Source organism: Trachurus japonicus, chromosome 10 (genome assembly GCF_045865225.1).
Source record: "Trachurus japonicus isolate A0001 chromosome 10, Traja_1.0".
Lineage (NCBI taxonomy): Eukaryota > Metazoa > Chordata > Actinopteri > Carangiformes > Carangidae > Trachurus > Trachurus japonicus.
In genome coordinates this window covers 9,992,333-10,009,862 of record NC_140916.1, presented here as the reverse complement: position 1 = coordinate 10,009,862, position 17,530 = coordinate 9,992,333, and the positions used below count along the sequence as shown (strand labels likewise).

The following is a 17,530-nucleotide window of genomic DNA, read 5'->3' as shown; positions in this document are numbered from 1 at the left end:
ATACAGCATGTTATAGTTTTATCAAAAGTGGAAAATACTGATGTTACATATGTAACAAATGTAAAAAATAAGTCTTCAATCTTACTTTCCCCGAAAGTAAGAAACATACATTTCAGCATATGAAAATATCCATAAAAACACAGCTTAAGTAATTTAAGTTAATAAACAGTACAAAAATGTAGAAACCATACATGTCAAAATAATGGACAAGGACACCAACGACAAATGACTCCATGATTTCTCATGAATTAAAAAAATGTACACAAGTTCATAGTGTTTTTAGTTGGGGTCATGTTTTTATAGGATCATCATCATCATCATCATACATCATCAACATTTATCATCATCATTGTTGCCTGAAACACACTTGGCTGGTCAGAAAATGCAAATCTGTGACAGACAACACTACCCCGCCCCCCTCCCGCCCTCCCTCCCCCAAAAAAACCCTCCTACTGAACTTAGGCCAGAAAAACAGGAGGAGGAAAAGTTCTTCCTCCCCCCCACACCTTGTACTGAAATCCTCAAATGTCTGTAAGGCAGGAGACTCGATTAATCCTCACTCTTGGAGCATTTAGCCAGTCTTCTGTGAGAAAACACACCGGGCGGGCCCAGAGACAGAGTGAAAAAAGGGGGGTGGTGGGGTGGTGGATTACAGCGTTTGGTGGGGCCTGCGATACGAGCGTGCAAGCTCTACGGTGTACTTAACTTTCACACCGACGGCTGCATCCTGTCGCTACAGGTGCAGTCGGATCAAACACACATGCTTCCTTTCAAGCAAATTAAAAAAATTGAAAAGAGACGAAGACTGGGAGTTTTTCATTTGCTTTTTTACGACCCGTTGGAATTCACTTCCTATGAGCGTTAATATTATCGAGCGACTTATCTCTCAGCTGTGAATGTGACAGAAGTTTCTGGAAAAGGAGAGAGGCAATATCGGTAATATAAAACAGAAATGTTTGATCAAGATAATGCGAGTGGAGCTTTGCAGTCACTAAATTGAATTCAGACGTGGATTTCTCTTTTTTTTCTGTCCTTTTTTTTGTTTTTGAAACCATTCGGTGTGAATGGATTCGTTGTGATGAGGCCTCGGAGAAAGATGAATGCACAATTGTACAGTTTGAGTTTGGACCTAGAAAAAAAAAAGACTGGTCAACTGTTCCAAGGTGATGAAGTCTGTCATGTTGCAGGTGCCATTTTTCTGCCTTACTGCATTAAAAGTCGTCTTATTATTTTTGAATAATGTAAAAAAAACAAACAAACATGGAGTCCAATGCTTTCTCCAAATATACAGTCTTTCTTTTTTTTTTTTAAATGGAGAACATCACCATATTCTACAACATCATAATAAATAGTCTCATACATATTGCTCAGCTTCTCCTTCGTTAAGAATGGTCACCGAACCATCTCCACTGTTCATTTCAATGTCTTTTGCCGCCGCGTTCTCGGGAAGCAAGGCTAAGTCCTTGAACACGTCTACATAATGTCCGAAGCCGGGGCCCCAGTTCAACAGATTGTCCCAGTTGAAGCCCCCGGCTTGTTGGCCCAGCTTGTGGGGCAGGGTGTAGTGCTGGTCGGTGGGGGGCATCTGGGCGACGCCAGGCCCTCCCTCTGCTCTCCGACTGGAGTAACGCCTCTGCTTGAGCCGCCCGCCGTACTCCTCGTCGTCAGCGTCTGACTCGTTGACTTGCGAGAGCTTGGGGACGCGGGAGCTGTAAGAGACCGGTTTGTCCCGGTCGTACTCCATCTCCGAGCAGGTGAAGGAGTCGTGAGAGTCACTTTCTGAGGAGGACTCCGGGGCCGGGATGCCGTCGGCCGGGTTGCGGACCCTCGACAGCGGCCTGCGGCAGTCCTCCTCCGAGCTGGAGCGCCCGTGGTCGGCGCTGCAGATGCTGGGGTTGCGAGGGCGAGGGGTGTTCAGCCGCTCCACCTCCTCGATGGACAGCCCCACCGGAGGCCCCGTCTCCAGGGGGATCTGCTCGATGGGCTGCTTCAGCCGGCTGCTGGGCCGCGAGGCGTGGCCGTGGCTCGCCATGGTCTGCGGACTCTTGCTGCGCCTCCCCAGCCGGGTGGCGTAGTTGAACATGGGCGGCGGCTGGCACATGTCGTTGTGCAGGTCCAGCGGGCTGCCGTCCCTCCGGGCCAGGTTGAGCTCCCTGGTGGGGGTGTTCCTGTAGAAGGAGGAGGGCTTGGTGAACGGGGCGGGGGAGTGTCTGGACAGCGGGTTGGGGGTGGGGCAGGCGGAGTGGGAGTGGCTCAGCGGCGTGGACCTCAGCGCCTGCGTGTACTGAGGCTGGTAGGTGTAGCTGGTCGCCCCCAGGGGCAGCGGCGACTGTCTGGCGAAGCCCAGCGGGCTGTGTCTCTGGATGGAGAACTTGGGCGTGTGGCTGCGGAACTGTTTGTAGTGCTGGATGATGTCGGCGTCCGACGGGGCGATGCTGCTGGCGTTGTCGATGTCGTAGTGTTCGATGTCGGCCTCGGGGCCGGTGCAGGGGGCGCAGGGAGCGCTGGGGACGGTCTCGTTGTTGTGGGGGATGTCGGTCTCGTCGTAGATCAGGTAGGGGTTCTCCCTCTCGATGATGTCCGGCTTGGGGTTTCCCTCCGGCTGCTTCCGTACCGTCATGTCGTCTCCGTACGGCGGGATGTTGTCCGGGTCGTCGAACGCTACGTTCTCGCTGCCCTTCTTCTTTTTCTTCTTCTTCTTCTCCTTGGGTTTCTTCTCCTTCGGTTCCTTTGGCACTTTGGTCTTGTTGCGGTCCTTGCAGTGGTTGCACAGGATCAGGCTGAGGACCACCAAGGCCAGGACGGTGGCACAGCTGCCGACGATGGCGGGCACGGCCCAGATGGGGAGGACCATGGTCTCTGCCGTGGGACTGGGGCTGCAGACGAAGCCGCCGTTGTTGGCCGTTTTGCAGACGGTACCCTGAGGACACTGGACTCCCAGACAGGCCACCAAGGTCTCGCACGTCTTTCCCGTGTACGACTCGGAGCAGACGCAGGTGAAGCCCGAGTGGGGGTCCGGCACACAGCTGCCCTGGTTCTGACAGGGGTTGGAGGTGCAGTCGCCGGGCGGGACGCACTGGTACGTGTACCACTGGTTGACGCACATGAGGCCGTCCCAGCACGGACTGCTCTCGCACAGGTTGGGACCTCTGCAGCCGATCTTGACGGACGAGCTGGTCTTGGTCAAGGTGACAAGGCTGTGGTCTCCGGAGAACGGCAGGTTCTCCCCGTTGTACTTCACGTAGGCCAGACAGCCGTCGAAACCTGCAGATGAGTTAGAGAGAGAGAGAGAGAGAAACAACTGGATCAGATGAAGGAGAAACAGCCAACAGCAGCTAACAAGGACATAACAGCGGCCTGGAGGGAGATCGTTTCCGATGGACGGGTTTCCAAAGATGTCTGCCGACTCTGGATCGACTGCTTGTAAATAACAGAAACTGGGAGCTGTAATCAGAGCTCAAGGAATTTTGAGATGGATAATTGGTTCAAGCTTAAGACCAAAAAAAACAAACAAAAAAAAAAAAAACAAGAGAAATTTCCTCGTGGAAAGCACCTCCTTAAAATATCCATATTTTAAAAAACGGGCCAAATCAATCATCAGCCAATTTGAGAGGAGAAATATGATTTTTTTTTTTCTAAAGCAGAGAATCCATCGTCGGAGCCATTATAGCTTCAAGACATACATCTGGGTTGGATGAATGTCTCTGTGCCTAATTCAATCTTTTGCATTGTGTATTGCCTAACAGCACGGCCTCGCTAATGTAAATAGATTTTTATTGAATTTATCCCAGTGCAGATTAAATCCATTTGTGTAGTTTCATTAGCTCTTGAAAAGTGAGCACACGGGAGAGCTCGACTGCTCCGACACACACACACACACACACACACTGAGGTATGAGCCGGTTTAACAGGCAGCCTGCCACAGATCTGCGTGCTCAGCATATGTTTGTTTTGAAATATGCCCCGGTCCTTGTGTAAAAGAGGTCGACAAATCATCCAAATTGCTCATTTTTACCATATTAGTCCATAGTATTGGGTTGGTTTTTCCCTCCCCTGAAATTCTTAAATTAACTGTGTTGCATTACCTCCCCGTGGAAACCCTCTCCTTCACCTTTTCCAAAATCTGCTCTCAACTCATGTTTCAGGACGTCTCATCGGTGATTTAAGCCCCAAACTCTGATGAGAGTCCATGGAAATAAGAACAAAAAACACTAAACGTTCCTTAAAAACTCAAGTCAAATTGAATTAATATTTGTTATTTTGCCCATATACGATGCTGTGATGCTATGAAGAAACGGTTATTCAACTACTGTAAATTTCATAGCAGGTAAATCTCTGTAGTGTCAAATAGAAACAGATTTCAGGCCAGTTCCATAGAGTCCTGTTGGACGGCCACCAAATATGGTCAGCAGTTTGAGCAGCGCACTATTAATTCATTTGGGGGAGAAAAGATGAAGTTTGTGCAGGATTTATGACAGCCCACGAGCTCATGAGTGCTGGGTCACACATGCTGCATGTGCGCACACACACACACACGCACACAATGGAGGAGGTTTCCATAACACGTGAAAACGCTGCTGCATCAGTGATAATTTACAGTGGGTAAAGAGTGGGTGAGTTTCTTGGTGTTTGAGAGCTTCAGCATGTGTGTATTTCACAACATGCACAGTCAGTCAACTATAGTGCAAATAAAACAAGAGTTTGACCTAAACTACTTTTTTTTACCCTTTAAATACGAAGATTTTTTATCAAAAAAGTACAAAAATCCATTAAAATGTTGTCTTGAAAATGCAAAAAAGAGCATCTGGATGATTATTAGACACTAAAACTGTATAAAACTCACAATAATGATAATAATATGACATTCTTCTGCTTCTTTGGACAATGCAAAAACCTCTCATGTCAAATCTTTGTGTCTGTATCAAACCAGCGACCTTCCAATCAGAAGATAAATAAAAACTACTAATAAATATAGATAATATTAAACCCTCTTTAGACAGAAGCAGCGTCCGGTCTCACCTGCTGCTGTTTTCTGCTGAGCGGGTCCAGGTGGGATTCCTCCCAGAGAGAAGGTTAAAACGCCCAGACCTCCGAAGTCCTGCGTGGCATGCTGGATCACCCGGTGGTGGCCGCCGTCCACCTGCATCACGGTGGCCGAGCCGTTCTTGACCAGCTGCAGCGTGTGCCACTGACCGTCCGACAGCACGGCCTCCCCCACGGTGCGCTCCACCTTCCCCCCGAGGCCTGCGTCCGAGATGTAGTGGATGTTGCCGTTCCTCAGCTGAGAGAAGAGGAGAAAGGAAGAGGAGGAGATATGATGAAGATGAAGAGTAGATGAGTCAGTTTTTTGGTGCTTTGATTTTCTTGGCTGCAGTAAAAACGCGTTTTGCTGGGTGGAAGACAAACAGGAGCAGCTTTGAATCAGAACTGAAGTGCATGACAAATGATTTAATCCTATTTATTGGTCTTTTTTAATGAGATATATCACATTATGAAACTATTTAAATCACATGGTAAAAAGTTAAACTGGTGCGTTTTACTGCGGCAAAGTTTATTTTACAACGGTTTAAGATCACACACTGTGATGGACTTTGGTAAAACATCAGGAAATCTTCATGATAGTTGTTCAAACAAGAATGAACAACCATGCTAACGGATATATGGAGCTGTATTTAGGCTGATGTCATCATGCCTTTATGCTCATTATGATCAATCAATCAATCAAGTTTATTTATAGAGCACATTTAAAAACAACCCAAGTTGACCCGAGTGCTGTACAGTTAAAATAAAGGCATAATACGAATAATTTAAGTGATAGACGGAACAAAAGCAGCAACCAACAAAAAGATCAACAGTAAAACAAAGATTGAGAGGACTTAAAAGCTAAGGTGACAAGGTGAGTTTTTAGCCTGGATTTAAAAGATTCGGTGGAGGAGGGCAAGTCGGATGCTGTTCCAGAGTCTGAGGGCAAAGGCGGAGGCGGTCGCTACGAACTGTAAAGCTAACAAGTAGAGTGTTTATAATCTGCAGAGTTGTTGCCAATCTGCACCGAAGAAGAAGTTCTGCCATCATTTTTTTAATGTAAAAAAAACAAACCAATTACATTTTGAACTTGAATGTCTGAATGTTAAACTTTGAAGGTAATCAATCAGTTAGCTTGACAGGATGGTAATACGCTGATACATGGATTCAAATGTGTAATCTACTCATTTACTCTCAGTTAAGTAACAGTGGTAATAAGTTCCTGTGTTAACAGACATGTATCACAGATCATAAATTGATAAAAACATAAACTAATAAATCACGCGCTGTATTAAATCTTTGCTCTGATACGACTCTTAGTTTCATGCAATCGATAAATAACGTTCTCTGAGGAGACTTTACATAAACCAGAGTTGATCATACTGGTTTCAAAAAGTTTTTTTTCCCCCTGATCATTATAATGACGGCTCATGTCGGCGTCAATCAAACTGAAGCGATAAGAGGAAGTGCCTTGATTCAGCCTCCACCACCACGCTGCCTCTCCAATCTGCTGCTGCCGCTGAGGTCAGAGATTGAAAACAAAAATGCAGCTTGACGCTCGTAAATCTTTTCCCCCAGCGGGACACACCACAGTTAATCATGTTCTCACGACTTGTGCGTGTGTGTCTATGTGTGTGTGTGTGTGTGTGAAGCTCAGTTATTCAGCCAGATGACGAACAACAAATTCAGGCTCATTCAGGAGGAGGAGGCCCTCGTCAGGACAGAGTGTGTCTTTTAAAGGAAACTAATCAAGCTCACTCTGGCATGGGCAGCAAATTTGCGGCTTACAACGCGTATGATAATCTCATATGTGCACTCCCCCCACTTCGATGGGAAAGTAATCCCACTCTCCTCCCTTTTCAAAAGACCCCAGAAATCAGCAATGATAAGTAGCTTCCGGAAGAATTGATTTAAAATGGGAAAAGCAGAAATTCCCCCAAGCCAAAGAATACTGAGTGCTCCAAACCTGGAAAACTAATCACCAAGTTTATCTATTAAACATCTTGTTTTTATATATCTCAGTATATATAGTTCTCCCTCTAAACATATGTACATATAGTGGATGTATTCCCCCGATGCCTCTGCCCTTTTTTGTCTCAGCACTTATAATACTTTTCTTCACCGTTTCAGAGGCTGTGATGGTGATTCGATGAGCACCGGGAGCCGGAAAACAAAATCATAAGAGAGAAAGTCTGATACTTAAAGGTGGGGAGGAGGGGTTTGGTGGTGGTGGTGGTGGTGGTGAGGTCTAAACAGGAAAACTCTCTGGGCAGCTGCCCAGGATCAGTCAGTCGGAGGAGGAGGAGGAGGTGTGGGAGGGGGAGGGGGGTGCTGAACAGGATGAGAGGAGTAGAAAGAGGAATGGGACTAAAGGGAGGCGGCTGAGATGGACTCGTGTAGTTTTAGCTTATAGTTTGGACTGGGAGAGTGTGTGTGTGGTGATGATTTGTGGCGGAAGAGTTAAAACATAGTGAGCAGACGGACGGTGTGTGTGCGTGTGTGCGGATGTGTCGACACGTTTGTACTCTCATCTTACACACTGTACACACACACATGATATCAAACGTTATTATGTCGGGATCCTGGGGTCCAGATATTCAAGGGGACCACTCTCTCTCTCTCTCTTTCTCTGCAAACACAGACACACACATACACACACACATGCTCCGTGAAGTGCAGATGCTTTTTGGTGACGCAACTTATCATCTGGCAGCCACATTGTTTCGACTTCAGTTCTGTCATCTCTAATAAATGGATGAGTCAAAGTTTGATTTGTGTCCTGGCACCGGCCGGGAACTGATCGTGATCACGAACGCCCTTTCAAAGTCCCCGCTGCGCGTCTGGCAGCTGCTGATGATGCTAACGCTCTAACGCTGGCTGGTTTACTAAACAACTATAAGCACGTCACGTAGGTGCGAGAGGTTATTTAAAAAGCAGCATCAGTGAAAAACAGAGTCGACTGTGAACCGACTCCAAAACCACAAAAGTTTATTCAGAAAAACAATCTGATCCAAGTTGGATCCTCATCAGGGCTTCGTCAGTGCTGATCCTGATGGATCTGATGTGGATCGATGGCTTTGGCATCAGCGTGCACGGAGCTAGTTCACCGAGCTTTAATGGTGCATGTGGCTTAAAGGAGATTTGTAATGCAAATGCAAAAAGCTGCACATAAGAGAGACTGTGCTTTGGTTTAATTTCAGTTCTTTATAAAAATCAGAGCCAAGATGTTTGTGAGAGGTCGAGCTGCAACCAGTTCAAAGGTATTAAGATGAGGCTTTTATTGTGAAAGTGCAGATTCATTATTCATGTTGCTGTGCTGCTGGATGAAATACAATGAAATGTACGTTATGTTGAATAAATTGTGGGCACAGAAACTTCATTTGACCTTGGTTTTTTAAGAAATACAGATCTCTCGTACTGTACCTTCACAGTTGTGTAGTTGCTGCTCTCCTGCACGTGCAGCAGGGTGCCGGTCTTGCTGCGCGTCCTGAACTTGACCTCCAGGCTGCTGGGCCCGGCGGGGCTGGAGGGTCCGCCCTGGAGCGACTGCCTGAGCAGGACGTCGCGTTTAGGGCCCGGCTTCAGGGAGTAATCCAGACGGCCGGTGCCATCCAGAGACAGGGCAGTGTCAGCCGTCATGTCTGTGGGAACAACGTTTAAAAAAAAAAATCCTCAATCCTCTCTGACTTCACTCAAGCTTCAGAGGGAACTCTGAAATATTAAAATATCAAATATATTTCCACTCTGCTGCTGCTGGCGAATGGACGGGTCCAAATGATTTTCCTAATCCCACTGCCATAACCACAAATTGGTCTTCACATTCTCACCGGAGGTTACAAATATCTTCCTATGTCTGCAAGATGGAGGCTAATGCCCGGCGCAGACAACGTGCCATTGAGCAAGACACTAGATGTAAACCTATACTGTCCAGAGGTGGGAGATTTAATAGCATTTAAATCCCTGGGATGCAAATAAAATGCTTTAAGGATTTAACTTTAAGGTGTGGATTTCAGCTGTGTAAAGCCCTTAGCTTAAAATTACATATAATATCTTTCTCTACACATGCCATTCAGTAATTTGGTACAAACCAAACTTTATTGAGAAGCAAAGTGACTTCTCTTTCTAAACTGATGTCACTGTTATTATATATATTTAAAAAAAAACATGTTTACGAAAGGCTGAGAGTCCAAAATAGACAAAGCTATTGTTGCTAATTAGCTGCTGGCTACTGCTACACTAAAATAAAAGTGTTTGTAAACAGTTATCTGGCAGGTGTTGATGTATAAATATGACTTTTGAATAATTATAGAGGTTTTATTAGCAAACAGACTTGCTAAGCGTGTTCATGGCTTGTTAGCATTGCAGTGGTTATCTCGCTGGCTAGCCCTTTAATTATTCACTTAGCTTCAAACACCACTTATGTTGAGACCAACAGGATATTTTTAAAACTTGGGTCTCTTATAACAAAACTAGGATAACAAATAACGGTGACGCTTCGTTAAATGTACTCCAGCTAACCAAGAAGATAACGGACAGCCTGTTCTTGTTCTTATCGCAGTTGTTGTAATAATAGCACAGACTTTTTTTGGGACCTGGACTTTTCTGAACTCTGTATATTTTTTAGTATTTTTGCAGCTACAGCACACGACGCTCCATTTGTGTCAGAGGAACATGGTGCTCAGTCTGATCCTGTGTTTTTCTGTGCTGCAAATCAAACCAGCAGATCTCCCACAAAATCAAACCTGATGGTGGACAGAGTAAAAATCCAGAGTGGATTTGTTGTGGAAATTCCCATTTTACTCAGTAATGATCTTGTTTGTTTCCAGTAATAATATGAATAACATTGCTCATACTTTTTTTTTGCAACTTCCACAGAAGCTAGGGTACAACTTCACTGGCAGGTTTTATGAGCCTTGAAGGTTTCTCCGGTCTGTTTTAGTCCTCTGGTGTCGAGTCGTTATATATTTAAATACACAATTGCTTTGAAATAAAGCTCTGAATGCAGCAGTGTGGCCTATATTAAGCTACATGGTGCAGTTTGATGACTCATGAGGGGAGGATCATAAATAATCATGATAGAAATATATACTCCTTAGTAAGTGCAACCTCAGCAATTAAAAAGACACTTCAAAGGCACATATATACTTACATTTCTCACAGTATTTGCCAGTGAAGCCGTCCACGCACTGGCACTGCTGCCAAGACCAGTGGTCCAAACAGGTGCCCCCGTGTCTGCAGGGGCTGGTGGTGCAGGCTCCTTCCAGTCTTGGACATCTACAGACACAAAACATACACAATCAAGACAGTCAGCTTGACAAGTCAGCAGCCGAAGGGAGGGGAGGGGGGTCCGCCACAGAAAAAAAGAAAAAAGAAACCCCCATAAAAAAAAGAGGGGCAGATGAGCTGTGATTTCTCTCAATACAAAAAAAAACCTCATAATGGACCCAAGGGAATTAGCATATTAAAAGATCCATCCTCGCCTCACTATTCACGGGTAAGACAGAAAAGTAAAAAAAAAAAAAAAAATCTCTGGAATTCTGCTGTTGGTTTCGCTCTCGTCAAAAATCTGTCGTTTGTATGAAAAAAAAAGAAAAAACATCTTTTTAAAAACCGTTTGAGAGTGTGAACAGATGTCCCACAGCGAGAGTCGGGGAGGTTAGAGGAGACGGACAGATGATGAGGACGAGGAGGGAGAAAGCAGGAATAGACGGGGTGGGGTTGGAGAGAGGAGGAGGAGAGGTGGGGGTGTTGGTGGTTATATATGTGTGTGTGTGTGTGTGTGTGTGTGTGAGAGAGGGGGGGTGGGTACGGACCTGTCAAGGATGCCACGCGATGCCAGCGCCTGACTGGGCTCCAGTGGGCGGCCATTGACGGCAAACTCCATGATGCAGCCGACAAAGTCGTGGGTGGCGACCTGACCGCGCCGATGAAGGACAGGTTCTATTGACCTGACGCCTCCCACAGAGAGTCTGTTGGGCTGCACGTCCAGGATCCTGCACACACACATACACACACACACAGACACACACACAGAGACACACACATGCACACAAAGACTTTAATGCACAGAAATCCAAAAGCTCACAAATGCATTCAAGTTGTCAGAGGTATGCACGCACACACATACACACTCACACGCACACACTTACGACAGAAAGACACTGTGGGTCAGTGAGTTTCACAACAACATGCTCCCAAGACCCTTACAAAATAAACCTTGTGCAGACCTTTCTGGCCACTTCCTTGTCTGGCAAATCGATCTCTCTCTCTTTCACTCTCAAATTCACACAAACACACACATTAACACACACACACACACGGTCCAATACACACAAAAACACATGCACAGTGTCAAGTTTTCCCCCCACAGGGCCTGGCTCGGAGCGGTCCGTGTGTTCAGGCTGTGATCATCCAGTAATTTAATGAAGGTTTACATCATATATTGTATATTTACAACAGATGACTTCATTTTTTTTTAACTTTGAGTCTCTGCCTCTTTTTTTTTTTGTAATGTCATTGTAAAAATATGTCGGGCAGCTCCATATAATATTTTAAGAAATTTGCTTTCATCCCGATCCTCCCACAATGAGGCAGTAATTAAAAAAAAAACAAAAGGAGAAATGCTTTGATTTTTTATTTTTTAAACATCTGCACCGGATTCTCAGAAACTCTCATTCATAATCACAAATTAACACAAACTTATGACTGAACCACCAGAGGAGGTTCAGGGATGATCAGAGCAAATCTAAATCTCATTGGAGAAGCCATACGCACCGAATCCCACCCTGGATCTTAAGATGAATGGGTGCATGTGAATTAATAAGCTCTTTTAATAATTAAGTAAATTCATTCAGACGTTTGCTTTTCTCCTTTAAATTACATGTTTGTTTGTGGCTTGTTTTTACCTCTTAAAGAGATGAACCCTAGATTTTTCTGAAGTTAAAGGGGTAGTTCAACATTTTGGCAAATTGGCCCATTGCCATAATCCTTGTAGTCATAGCAGTAGGTTTGTTACCTTCAAATGTCGGTGCAAGATATTTTTAGAATGGCAGAGCAGAGCCGTGAGCTGCTCAGAGCTATGCTATGGAGGCTAATGGGATTTCTTGGTTTCCCCTCATCAAACTCATCAAATACACAATCCAACAACTCCAAAACGCTCTGGTGGACAAGTTGTGACCTGCACATTCACCACGCTATGAGATAATAACAGAACGTTACGAAACAAGAGTTTTTTTTAGAGGCAAATGCAGAGACTGCTTGCTGAAAAACTGCCCCCGACGGGAACGTGCATCAGCGGTTTTGCATGAATTTACCTAGAAAACAACTCTGTCTGGTAATGTTCTGTTATTATCTCATAGCGTGGTGAATGTGCAGGTCACAACTTGTCCACCAGAGCGTTTTGGAGTTGTTGGATTGTGTATTTGATGAGTTTGATGAGGGAAACCAAGAAATCCCATTAGCCTCTGTAGCGTAGCTCTGAGCAGCTCACGGCTCTGCTCCGCCGTTCTAAAAATAGCTTGCACCGACAATTAAAGGTAACGAACCTACTGCTAAGACTATAGGGATTATGGCAATGGGCCAATTTGCCAAAATGTTGAACTACCCCTTTAACTTCAGAAAAATCTAAATTAAACTGTCAAAATATGTAGATATGAAACCAGCGATGACAGCTCAGAAGTAGAGCTGCTTTATTTTGCATTTTTTTTAAGTTAAAATGTCCATCAGCTGATGAGAAACACTGTTGGTCTGTGTTGAATAAAACCTCCACACAGCCGACTGCAGACTGAGGGAGAGATTGTTGTCAGTTCAGACTGTGCCGAGGCAACAGCTGCAAGAAATTAGGCAAATATGTCCAGACCAGGTACATAAAAACTCATCAGTCCTGTTATTATTATTATTTTCCATTATTTTTTGTGCAAGACATGGAAAATGTCATTATTCATTGTAGTTTTTCCAGACGCTGGAGTGAAGTGAAACATCAACAGTGTTTTAACATGTACGGCCGGCCGGTCGGTCGGTTGCATGATGGATGATTATCTTACCAGTCGGTGTGCACTGCCACGTTGCTCACAGCACAGTAGCCTGGTTCCTGGTCCTCGCCACACAGGTCCACAGTCAGGGAGGCCGCCTGCATGACGACACACAGAAACACACATTAATACTTCAGCTGCAGAATCACAACGCTTCAAATTATTATGAAATTGACAAGTTTTTGGACAACACTTCTGTCAGAGTGCGGTCGACACGGCTGCTTGCAGATGATGAGCGCTAACAGTCTGTGTCGGTCACTGCTGCTCTGTGGCATCTGGTGACCCATCAAACACTCAGTCAATATCAGTCACTCTGTTGCTGCCTCTTTATAATCAGGCTCATATGGGAGTGTGTTTTCAACTTGTGGTGGTTCAGTGTTAAAAAAAAAACAAAACACACAGCCGCTTAGCAAACTTCACAAAACATTTTTTGTTAAGAAATATTTATAACAATGACGATATCACATTGGTTTGTGTGGATCTGCATTCATTCAGCCCCCAAAAGGCAGACTAATGTTAGATGTTACGATTTACTGATGTTCCATGAATGCAACATCAGTTGCAGCGGCAGTGGAGGTTTAGTCACTGCAAAAAGGTGCCAATATGAGGGCCCCTATTCTCCTCTGAGGCCTCCTAACGGGGCCCCTCTGAGTCAGTCTGTGGTCTTTATGATAATAATTAAAACAAATCACAGTAATTTTATTTCGGGTGTGTTTAGATAGTTGAGTTGTGGTGGAGAAAACTCTTTAAAACACTTAAACATGGCGGCTGCAGAACAACTCTTTTATTTCATCTGAATAAATATAATGTGTGTTTTTTCTTTCTTTTCTTTGTTCGTTTATTGGATTTTTGCTCATATCAGAGCTGTAAATACGTCTGAACATACATCCAAGCTGGTAATTGACTAACTTGAGTCATGCACTGGGGGAAAAAAAGTTAAACTCTTTTCCTTTAAAACCTCGTTATAGATCTAATAATACGTGCATGTGACCAGATTCAAACGCGCTTAAAGACGCCTCTTGTTCAGACGACGACGCCAACGCCGTGTCTCGACTTGACTTTTATTGCGTGCACATCCTCAAAAACCCACGAGAGCCTCCTCGGCCTCAGACCGAGAGTCTTCTCAGGGATCGACTGTGGGCACGGACGTTCGCTCCGGGGTTCTGGTTCCACCCATTCATTTCTCACCAAGTATTTGTGTAACTAAGTCATGTTCGACGGTTAGCGCGAAGCCTTTTGTCCACCGCAAGGCACGCAGGCCAATTATTTTTCATCATTCCATTACAGTGGCTGATGGGAGAGTGGCACAGAAAAATGCCATACATTACAGCAAACATTTCCTATTTCCCGTTAATGGCACTAAATCTTTTGCCCAGATGTTGCTTATTCTCTCTCTCTCTCTCTCTCTCTCTCTCTCTCTCTGTGCCCTGTGAGTCGGACGACCTTATGAGGAAGAAAAGAAATGGGGCTGGTGAGGAAACTGTCCGGAAAAGTGTGTGAAAGTGTTGAAAAACCGGGGCAATCACGCTCCACCTCTCCTGGATCTTAAGTAAACACGGACCACACCGGCCCCGGATCTCTGACACAAATCATGTGGGAGTGCACGACCCCACCAAGAGCACACACACACACACACACATACAGTATACACACACTTTCCCTGCAGCAAACTTGACACATATGCAGAACAAAACAAGAATAAAACACACACACACACACACAGTGACAGCAGTGAGGAACAATGGGAGGTTCGTGACTCTCTGATGCTCCATAAAGAGCCACATGAACATTTTATTAATGTCTTTCGCTGTGATCAAAGACAGCACAGAGAGGCCGTACACACACTGTACTTACTGTCAAGTGTCTTACACTGTGGTGGAGGAAATATTTAAAAACATTTTTCTCAAGGAGTCCAACCCCCCCCCCCACCCCCCCGTCCCGGCATCCTGCCCCCTCCCCATCCCCCTCCTCCTCCTCCTCCTCCTCCTCCCTCTCTTGTTTGGAAATTAATGCCGAATGTAACACGAGAGTAACAAAGGGTGAGCCGTGTTTTTGTGTTTGGCTGACACTGAGGAAAGTGAAGAAAACACCAGTGGAGATGTTGTTTTAACTGTGACTAATACAACAGAGGGACCTCAGCATCGCTGTCTGTTATGGTGCAGGCGCTGAGTAACCGATGTTATGCTTTTTTTTTTCTCTTTTCTTTAAATATAGTTTTGTGCTTGTTTCTAAGGACAAATAATTCCAGCTAATCAAACGCTCGTTGACTCGCTCGCTGGTGCTCATCAGGTACGGCCAGTCCTGATCTGTCAAACCAGATTTGCGAACAGACGACTCGGTTGTTTGATCTGACTTGAAGCTCTTGATTTAAAACAAACTACCCCGAGCTCCGGCTCACATGTTCTCAGCTGGGACCTTTTATCCAAACAGTCGAGGCTGCTGTCACACGGTCACGCCAACGTGTCATTTCTGCAATGTTTTTATTTCTCCTTAACAGTTATCAGGACATGCAGGCCTGCTTTTATTTTCTATTATCCAGGTTTTAAGACTCCTGCCTTTGTCCTGTGACACAGTGGAGGTGCATGTGATTTACATTTGTGGAGCTGACAGCGTTGACAAATAGCATTTGAAAAACGTCATTTCTGAAAAATTGGGTCTGAAACCACTCAGATTTGTTCTTTTAGTAGAACAAACAAGTGAGATAAGAGAATTTTATAACTGAGTGTTTTTGCCATCTAACGTCAAGTCAAATCCTCGTCTGTTCATATTTGACAACAGGATTTCAAGCTCAGTTGTGTGAAGACGTCTCTTTATTCTTCTGTGACACTTAGCGGAGACTGTAGCAGAAGGCCGGCGTCAGATCTGCTCATGGCTCATCTATGCAATTGGAACAAGGCATTTAGGACAAGTTGGTATAGATGGGCCTCAGTGCACAATAAAGCCTTAAATCCTTGGTCCTCACTGGGGCAGGTTCGAGTCTGACCCGTGGCCATGTCTCTCCCTGACTTTAGTGTCTCTCTTTCACTGTGACTTTCAAAGTAAAGGCAAAAAAAACCTTTTAAAACTCAAACCTAACACGGAAAAGCAGGAGGCTGGGACCCAGTGACTCTGATTAAAGCACCAAATGTGGAAAACAGTGAGAAAAAAAACACTTAAATTGACTCTTTTAAAGAGAAAATATCAATATACTTTTCTTCAGAGATTAGATTTCCTCATCATTTCACTTGTATTTGAAAACTCCTCAAAAAACCAAAGGGACACTGGTCACATGTTGAGTTTTGGAAGTTAAGATTTTGACTGATATTTTGTATGATTTGAAGCTGCCAGCAGTTTCATGCCAACATCCTGCATATTTAAAAAAGAAGAAGCAGAAAAAAACATCTCTAAAACTTTCCGTTGAAACATTTTCCTTGTGCGCAATCAAGTCAAAGCTGCAACTCCACTTCTCTCCCGTCTGTATTTAAGACGTTTCTTCCTTATGTATTGGCAAACAGGGGAACTGGTGTGACTCAAACTCCGACACGAGGTCCTGTTGTTGGACAGTTTGTGTTACATTTATTGTAGCGGACAATTAAAGTGCCTCAGACTGTGATTGTTACAGTGTCTGTGAACTCTCCGTTCCCTCTGATTACCCGGTTGGATGTCTCACGGCGAAGCGGTGCACGACCCGTGTCTGTGGTTTCTCTCTTGTTTTTGACGCCGGCTCAGCATTAAGGCTCAGGAGGAGCCGAGCGCAGACCTCAGCTCCGACCACCGCAATGACCCGCGGCACCTTTAACTGCAAACAACACGACGATCCGGTTTTTTGCTTTTAACGCCGCCTGTGGGAGTTGGCACTTTGGACCCAAACACAACCCACCACTCTGCACGCCGTTCGCAGGGCACCGACAGAATCACGGCTCGCCCTCTACGTGTGCTGTATTCCTTTTCCATCCCGTCACTCTGCACCATCTCAAAACTGACAATTTAACGATTTTACCAGCTTCCTATGAAACTCCCAGCGCACGGTGAGAAATGACAGATTTGAAGTCCAGCAGGAGAACTACATTATAGAGGGTCTGACAGGGGCCGGGTCGGGTTTTCCCCCCCTCCTCCTTCTCCTCCTCCTCCCTCCCTGTCTCTCTCTTTCCTTGCCACTGCGCTGCTGGCAGGGAGAAGCTGCTCCTTCAGAGCAGAGGAGACAGAAATCCAACTTTCAGGGCCATTTTGGATCCATGTATTATAAATCACAACGGGCAATAAAATATAATTACAAACCATGAAAACCATCAAGCTGAGCTACCTGTGGTTTTGGGGGGAGTTTAATTATCATCCAATGGTGCAAAAAAGTAAATTTGGATGCAGCTTTCTGGTGTAAAAGGCCCCAAACATAAACGCTATTGAATATGCAGTGAGCGCACAGTTAAACTCAATAACATGTGGCGTTTCTCAGATTTTCCTCAATGTTTCTGCTACTAGACCCATAAGAGTTACAAAGT

At 45.0% G+C, this 17,530-nt stretch overlaps 1 protein-coding gene across 1 annotated transcript in view; it reads right to left on the bottom strand.

Annotated features, from left to right (window-relative positions):
* Positions 1-1,055: 1,055 nt before the first annotated feature.
* fat4 (FAT atypical cadherin 4) overlaps positions 1,056-17,530 on the bottom strand; it is a 112,224-nt gene continuing 95,749 nt past the window's right edge. Inside the window, exons 12-17 of the mRNA XM_085789225.1 lie at positions 13,065-13,150; positions 10,836-11,015; positions 10,172-10,296; positions 8,446-8,663; positions 5,020-5,281; positions 1,056-3,264 (exon numbers count right to left, since the gene is read on the bottom strand). Of these exons, the coding sequence (XP_085645351.1) occupies positions 1,355-3,264; positions 5,020-5,281; positions 8,446-8,663; positions 10,172-10,296; positions 10,836-11,015; positions 13,065-13,150 (2,781 nt within the window). The 3' untranslated portion in view covers positions 1,056-1,354. The remainder of the gene's footprint in view (positions 3,265-5,019; positions 5,282-8,445; positions 8,664-10,171; positions 10,297-10,835; positions 11,016-13,064; positions 13,151-17,530) is intronic.